Source organism: Lactuca serriola, chromosome 6 (assembly GCF_051521515.1).
Source record: "Lactuca serriola cultivar US96UC23 chromosome 6, Lser_US96UC23_V15, whole genome shotgun sequence".
Classification (NCBI taxonomy): Eukaryota; Viridiplantae; Streptophyta; class Magnoliopsida; order Asterales; family Asteraceae; genus Lactuca; species Lactuca serriola.
Window position 1 is genome coordinate 119,521,349 of NC_136413.1, and position 8,833 is coordinate 119,530,181.

At 28.8% G+C, this 8,833-nt stretch overlaps 1 protein-coding gene across 1 annotated transcript; it reads right to left on the bottom strand.

The window, feature by feature from the left end:
* Positions 1-1,334: 1,334 nt before the first annotated feature.
* Positions 1,335-7,001, bottom strand: LOC145056714 (gibberellin 2-beta-dioxygenase 2-like). Its single transcript, XM_079004429.1, has 3 exons — positions 6,444-7,001; positions 2,992-3,328; positions 1,335-1,726 (listed from the first exon to the last, which is right to left on the bottom strand). Exons 1-3 carry the CDS (start codon positions 6,800-6,802, stop codon positions 1,481-1,483), a joined length of 942 nt encoding a protein of 313 aa, XP_078860555.1. The 5' UTR covers positions 6,803-7,001; the 3' UTR covers positions 1,335-1,480.
* Positions 7,002-8,833: the final 1,832 nt, after the last annotated feature.

An 8,833-nucleotide genomic window follows, 5' to 3' on the forward strand; every position in this document is an offset into this window, starting at 1 on the left:
AAAGTTGAAGATGTAATTAATATCTATTATATCTTCAACATGTAATATACATTAATTAGTTTCTTAAAATAACTAAAATGATTGGTTTACAATCAATCATACATGCACACAATAGATAATGAAAACAAAATAACGTAACCCATATATATATATATATATATATATATATATATATATATATATATATATATATATATATATATATATATATATATATATATATATATAAAAGGTAATACACAAAGCAATTGAAGGGAATGGGAGGCATGTAATTAGCCGTTTCTTTTTTGTGTTCTTTTACTTTCTTTCTAACTAGATTACTATAGAGATTGCCGATAATGCAATATCCTTATCTCATAGATGGTATAAGCAAGGTGTTCGCGGTGCGGTTTGGTGCGGTTTAGAGTTGAAACCGCAAACCGTACCACACATGCGATTTGAGTTTTTTTGGAAACCGCAAACCGCACCACGAAAGTTCTAAACCGCATTATGTGGTGCGGTTTCATTCGGACGGTTTGTGCGGTTTATGTGCGGTTTGATAAGTTGTTTCAATTTATAACTTTTGTTGTTATTTATTTCATTTAAACACTTTCAAAATTTATTAATTATATTGCATACGTTTTAAAAGGCATAGATATTGCAAACAAAAAAACCACATAATGTTTTGCTAATTTGTTATCACTTATGAAATTTGATATCATAGTCTTTTAAGCCTTTAATTACCATATTTAACCTCGTGATGTAGAAAAAAATTATTGGACAGAATGAAGTATTTGGTGATTGGAGGCTTTGATATATATATATATATATATATATATATATATATATATATATATATATATATATATATATATATACACGACGCGGTGCGGTTTGAACCGCGGGTTGCTAACTATAAACCGCAAACCGCACCACATAGTGCGGTTTGACAAAATTACAAATCGCAAACCACATCACGAAATTCTAAACCGCATTATGCGGTGCGGTGTGGGCGGTTTATGCGGTTTATTTTGTTTTTTGCACACCCCTAATAAGCATAAAGGTAGAATGGACACTTGTAGTTGTCATGACTAGTTTGCTCGATTAATTTTTTCTGACTAAAACCTTATATTCCTATACTGTTTTATCATGTCCATGTGCTAGTTACTTGCTAGTTCTAGTTACTTGCTAGTTCTAGTTACTTGCTAGTCGGGGTGTCTTGTTTCGAAAAACAAAAGATTAATGTAAACATTATGTTTTAGAAATAACAGAATGTTAATGATATATCATAGAAATTAGTTAAGTATTTTAATCGATAAATGGTAAAAATACATAAAACTATTTTATATGATGCATTAGACCGAAAAAACATGTTTAAGTAAAAACTAATATTCCAAAACAATGTACAACAGGAGACCTACATAGTACAACCAAACATTGTTCTGGATCTACAAAAATTTCAACTAAAGAAAAAGGATTTACAACAAACATTTTGTTCTGCCTAAGTAATCTTGAAATGATCAAGCCTAGTTTCACCTAGTCGATGAGCATAGGTATGCGACTTGTACTCAGACCAAGTGAAAGTTTTGTAAATCGGCTTGTTTCGTTTGAGTAGTTGTGGTGGGCAAGCGATTGTTGCTTCGGGTGGGGGTGCACCAAAGAAAACCATCGATAGTCTAGATTGGTTAGGTAACAAGTTAGCCATGGCTCGATGCCTCACACTTATAAACCTTCCATTCGTCATAGCCTACATCCAAAAAGATAACAATCATCATAATGATAAGATAGAACATGATATATTACGTATATTCACATTGCGAGAAGAAATAAAACCAAAACATGATATACATCGGTTGTTTGCATTGAACTAAACTAAAAGTTATAAATTTTCTTGTCACCCAAAAACGTACAAGAAGATGGGACCCAGGACTCACTATGGTGAAAAAGGAGTTATGTCGTTCTTATCTCCATATTATCTAAAAAAAAATAGCCCTACAAACTTGAGTTATGAGAATGAATGGTAGGTCATCAACATGTCACGTTAATTCCTTACATTTTCTTTATATAAAGAAAGTCGCTTTAAATATGTAAAGCACCATTCGTCTCACAACTTTATAATTAATTCTGAACACTTACTTGCAAGGACTACTATCCTACTCAGCTTAACATACATTATTCTATTACTGTATTTATTTATTATATTAACTTATTATTAAACGTTTCTATTAATTAATTTATGAATAAATATATGAATCAACCTAACTTGGAGGATATTTATTAAATACTGAATATTTTAATATAAATATTTATATGCATGTTAATATTCCAATGAATATTTACAAACTATAAATTCTAAAAGCATTTGTTAAAAAGATTCTTTATATGTCTAAGGAGACTTTCTTTTGAAAAAAATAATATTTGCATGTTCTAATTGCAAAAGTTGATATTGATATCGATGACCTTATATAACTCGTATCGACAACACGAAATTGGATTTTGACGAAATTAAATTTAAAATTGGTGTTTGTATCAAATGTAAAATACACGAAGTCATGTTGTATCTATGTTAAAAGTTGACACGATATAATCCTATGTTTACCACGTTTTATATAATTAATTATGAATTAAATAACTAAATGTTGTATCGTGTTTGTATTAAGTGTAAAATAACTAAAATCATGTTGTATCGTTATTTAATTATGAATTAAAATAACTAAAGTCATGTGGTATTGTGTTTGTATCAAGTGTAAAATTCACAAAGTCATGTTGTATCTATTTTAGAAATTGACACGATATAATCATATGTTTATCGTTTTTTATATAATTAATTATGAATTAAATAACTAAATGTTTACAAATTTGTCATATTATGTCATGTGTGTTCGCATCAGTTAAAAATATACAACAAAAACTCGATTTGTCACCCTCTTTTATTATCTAGTTTTAACTCTGTGAAACAAACATGGTAGATGAATAGATGGATTTATAGATAAGATGGGACGAAGAAGAAACCTGCAAGATATCACCGATATTGACACAGAAGGCATGTGGGTCAGGTGAAACAGGAAGCCAAAGGCCATTTCTGAGAGATATCTGAAGACCAGGAGCATCGTTGGATCTCAGAAGGGTGATGATCTGAGGGTCAGAGTGCTCTCCGAAGCCGATGTCGCCATGGTGGAAGGAGTGAGTGACAGGTGGATAGTGATTTAGCCTGAGAAGGGAGTCACTGTCAAAGTGTCTGACCAAGTGGCTGAATAAAGAGCGTGGGACCCCCAACCCTTTGGCTATCAATTCCAATATCTCACATGCCAACTCCCTAACACTTTTGACATAACTACTCACCACACACCTGTTCATATTATCACAAATTAAAAGTTAAAGTGATTATATCATTTATAAAAAAAAAAATGAACGATTTGACCATATATATTAATTACAACAAAAAAGGTTATATTGTGTTTTGACATTTTTAGATTAGAATTGAATATTGTAACTTTTAGTTTAGTTAATATAAAATAGTAACAAAACTTAGAGCATCTATGACAAGTCTTTTATTATTATTATTATTATTATTATTTTAATTAATTCACATAGAAAAAAAGCAATTGAAAACTCTGTTATTGCGAATATGAGTTCTTCAACCAAATCTTATTCGATGGGAATTGTAAATGTACCACCTTTTATTAAAAAAAAAAGAAAAAACAATTATTTGATGGATCTATAACCTATAAGTTCTTGTTGAAAGCTTTTAAACATATCAACTTAAACAAATAAAGCAATAGAATGATATAAATCAAAATTTTAAAAACGCCGTTCGGATGAAAAACACATAATTATTATCAAAACATATGAAGTTTTAAAATTATTAAATTAGCACTTAAAAAGCTTTTAGATATATATTGTCAACTTATCTATTTTTAATACTTTAATATTAATGTTAAATAGAGAAAGGGACACTTGTATAGGTTGCAGTTTGTAGGCAGAGTGAAACTGTGGGGGAGTAGTCAAAACAGAGACCAATTTCTGATTCTGACATTACTGTCCACCTATTTTCCAACCTTTTGTGCCTTTCCCGTAACTCAGTTTATTTCTTTTTATGGTAAAAACAAATAACCATTCAATATACTGAATCTTGTCTTTTCAACATAATTTTATTAGAAACAAAAGAAAAATGTTATGAATACAAATGAAATCACCTATTTTGAGTAATAATTAGTAAAAGGTAAACAAATGAATTAAGACTTTAAATTGAACAAAGAGTATCGTAATTCACTTTCGATTACTCAACGTAAATGATGAATCATTTTAAATACTTTTTTTTTGACCAAGAGAATACTTGTTTAGATAAAGTCTAAAGTTTATAACAAATACCTTTAGAACTAAGAAAAGTATATATATATATATATATATATATATATATATATATGTCAAAAATCGTAAAGATCAACGACCAAATGATTGAATGTACACCTGTATATTGGACGCTCATACACCAGATTATACCATAAACCAACATCCTTACAAAAAAAACTCATATCTTTTTGTCGTTTCATTTTTTTGCCGCACGTTTTTTATCGAAGAAAAAACCGTATATACCGTTCACGATTTTTTATAATTTTTCCAGAGATCAATGTTGATCTATAAATAATTAACATTTTTTTTTGAAAAAAATCCACTTGGTTTTGTTGTTTTTTTTCAATGTTCTAGTTTATTTTTATAAAAAAAATAATTATGCCAAAAATCAGAATATTTTGTTCTTTATTAACAAACATCAACATCAATTAAAAAAACTTGATCAGTTGATATTGACACTGTGATTCTAAACTGTAAATATTTCAATTTTTAACATTTACAATGTAAATCTGACTTTCTATTTTAACTTTTTAATTATTTACAAATTATGTGAAAATTACATATGAATCGAAATATATTTTTATATAGTTTTATAATATTTTAAAATTTAATTACTTGTAAATTAGTTTTGTAAAATTACCAAATGGATTTATTCACATTGTGAATCTGAACTGTATATAATTACTTTTTCAAAATTTACTATGTAAATTCGGCTTACTATTATTCGTATTGTGAACATGAACATATTCACAATATGAATCTGAATAGATTAACAATATGAATCTGAACTGAATTTTCATTTTTTAAAAAAAAATCATCTTTAGTATATCTAAAAGGATCTTTATGGAAAGGGACAAAAAATCATAAATAAATGTATATTCTTTTTTTTCGATAAAAATCATAACCTAAAAAAAGTTAAACTAAAAAAAGAAAATGAGTTTCGTTATAATTTGTTGCATGTAACGTCCGTTGTAAACATTAAATCGCACAAAATGCAAGAAAACGATTTTTTTTAATGTTGAATCTCTATTTGTGCGCGCGCGTGTGTATATATATATATATATATATATATATATATATATATATATATATATATATATATATATATATATATATATATATTAATGTACATGCTAGAATAGGTAGTACTAAAGATTAAATAGGCTACTGCCTAAGAAGAGCACGAGTCACCCCATGTGATCACTGGTTTGCTTCTCCCATGGTACTTATGTGCAGAAATACAAGATTTTTTTTTAATCTAATAAAGAAATACACAACAGGCAATTTCTTTTTCAAATAAAGAAGAATTTTTGCGGTCTAGATTTTTGATAGGCGTTTTGAAAAATCAGTAATAATTATGGTATGGGAGCCTGAGTTATAGTTTAAAGATAACTGAAATTTGGAAAATAATATTAATTTTACATAATATTTTGTAAAAGTAATAACCTAAAATTAATATGTTTCCTTTCTGGTTGTAACTTTTTATACACTCAAAGTTGGTCATATGTGGTTAATATATAAAACATCATTAATTATTTTTGTGTTTTTTTTTTTAATTAATATGATATTACATCATACCAACTGTAACCCCACTTATGTCTGTTATAAACTTTTGCTCTTAATTAAAAGACATGTCATAGTTAAAAAAATATTATTTAATTCTACAACTTTCTTCTGAACAACTAATAATAAATTGGTAACCAAGATTCTGATTGAAAAAAAGAAAGATAGACCTCGTGTTCCCACCAACCATTTCTAAGTCAATACCATAAATTTAAAAATCATAATATTCTTAAATAAGGATGACAACGTTTATTTCTAAATTTGACATTTTATTATTCATTTACATTGTTACCCATAGTGTAAGCCGACATTGTGAATTGTTATTGAAATTTTTTATGCTCAGTGCTTCGCTTAATTGATAACCTTTGTGAGTTTTGGTTAAGGATGCCCATGCATAGCTAGTAACAATGAAACAAAAACATTTATATGTTGTTAATATTTTCTTTCGTTAAATTCATCATACCTACAGGTAAAACCACATATATATCTAAAAAACAGACAATATAATAATAATAGTAATAATAATAATAAATTATGAAACTGATTACCTGAATTTGGAGGTCTGAGCAATGGCGTTTTGGTTAGTTGGAAGAAGAAGGTATTCAAGCTCTCCCGTGTCACCACTAAGGCCAATGTTCTTGCTACCATAGCCAAAGGGGTTGGCGGATCCAACTAGTTCCTTTTCGGGTAAGGGTTTATAAAAGAACTCAAAACTTTCATCTTCCATTTCCTTTATTATATGATGAGAGATACCATGGTTAATGACTTTGAAGAAACCATATTCTTCACAAGCCTTTACAATGAGCTTTGCCACTTTCGATCGACTGCAAGAAAGATCGATCACTGGAATATCTACTTCTCGAATCTTTTCCATCCGGATTGGATTAACTTGCGTAGCTACCACCATTTTTATGGCAGATTACAAGGTTGTGATGAGATAACAAAACTAATGAAGGATGAGAGAGGAAGATACGCGAAGAATCTATGAAGGCATGAAGCATGGAGAGAGAGAGAGAGAGAGAGAGAGAGAGAGAGAGAGAGAAGCGTCGAAGTATTTATAATAAATTTCTTTCTCGTATCCACACAGGTTTCATATTGCAGTTCCTTTTTAAAGCATCATTGTCGCTCTTCCTCCTACGGTAATAATATATATAGAGAGTAAATTACATGAATGGTCCCTATGGTTTGGGGTAATTTGCGCGCTTAATCCCTAACTTATTTATTTAACTCGGAAAATCCCTAATGTTTGTTTTTGTTACGCGCTTGGTCTCTAATGTTTGTTTTTGTTAAGCGATTGGTCCCTGTCTTATCTAAAAAACTATTATTTAAATAGGAAAAAATTGTAGGATAGGTAGGATAAAGTGAGGGGGGTTGGGGTTGGGTGTGTTTATTTAAATATTTAAAAAAATCAGGGGCAAAATAGTTTTTTTAGGTAAGTCAGGGACCAAACGTATAACAAAAACACACAGTAAGGACCTTCCGAGTTAAAAAAATAAGTCAGAGACCAAACACTCAAATTACCATAAACCATAAGGACCATTCGTGTAATTTACTCATATATATATATATATATATATATATATATATATATATATATATATAGAGAGAGAGAGAGAGAGAGAGAGAGAGAGACTTTGATTATTATATTCTAACTAATTATTGTGTGAATGTATGGTTGATTGTGGTCACTCATTTTAGTTATTTTAAAAAAATGATTAATAATTATTATTGAATTAAAAATAATTCAGAAATACCATCTAATTTCACTATAAGGATATTTTAGTCAGATATAAATTAAAAAAAAGGAAAATTCCTAATTTTTGGGGATAATTAATTTTCTTGATTTAAAATTCTGATTTTTTTTAATTAATTCAAGTTTAATTGTTACTTAACTTTCAATTATACCCGATTTTATTCTGACAGAATGTCATTCTGTTTGAATAATATTTTATAATAATGGCAGGATACATATTTTCTGACAGAATACATGTTTTGATTAAATGAATTTCTTGAAGAAAGATAACGTCTTTGAACCGTTAGTTGAAAAATAACAATATCATTGTTTACTCATGGACACGTGAATGTAGATTCATACATATTCTTACAGAATAACATTCTTATACATTTTATTACAACTATACATATTCTAATAGACTATATTGCTAAACCATTCTAAACAAATTACATCTTATAAAAATAGTCTTATGCTTGGAGTTGCAGAAGGAGCTGAACTCAAGTATGGCAAATCCGTAAGAAACGCTTCAAAATCTGAAAACATGAAAAACAAATACATATTAGATCTAATGAAATCTCGCATATCAGAAAGTTTGTTGTATCTAATTATATGAAATAACTGAATAAAACCATGGCCAAAGTTTACATGATGATTGATGATGAACATAATTACTTATGCATAATTAATCCATGTACAAGTATTATTTGTCATGCAAAAAAACCTCTAATACTTATTTTACCCCATAAAAATGGAACCATTCTTCCTCATCATGAAGTACAAACTATACAAGTTTAGATCTCACCTCTGGTGGAATACGAGTTGGACGATAGTTTTTGTTAAGCCAAAGTAAAGTCGCCTGTGCCTCCAAAATTGGCTACATAAAAAAAACAACCATTGAAGGGCTTAATCCTAAAAAAAATCCAAATAAACTAAGGATAAAAGTATGTAACCTCTTGATTTGGGATCTTGACGATGATGTCTTCAAAGTATTTACGAGTATCTGATGAGTCAGATACACTCACTCTCACAGTAAGCCTATCTCCAATCTGTTTTCATCATAATACCATCAAGAAACTATAAGGGCTAGTTGAGATTTGAGAATAATTATTAAAAAAATGTAAAGACATACTCTTAAAGGTCCAAGAAATTTGAGTGATAAGTTAGACAAAGCTAAAGCATTGCCAGTTTGAGCAACTGTATCAA

What these genes read in the sequence shown, in the direction of transcription:
- LOC145056714 (XM_079004429.1), bottom strand. Translation starts at nt 6,802, where the DNA reads ATGGTGGTAGCTACGCAAGTTAATCCAATCCGGATGGAAAAGATTCGA. An exon ending in GCTCAGACCTCCAAATTCAG is followed by an intron (nt 3,329 to 6,443) that starts GTAATCAGTTTC and finishes TAATATGAACAG; the next exon opens with GTGTGTGGTGAGTAGTTATG. An exon ending in ATATCGGTGATATCTTGCAG is followed by an intron (nt 1,727 to 2,991) that starts GTTTCTTCTTCG and finishes TTTTGGATGTAG; the next exon opens with GCTATGACGAATGGAAGGTT.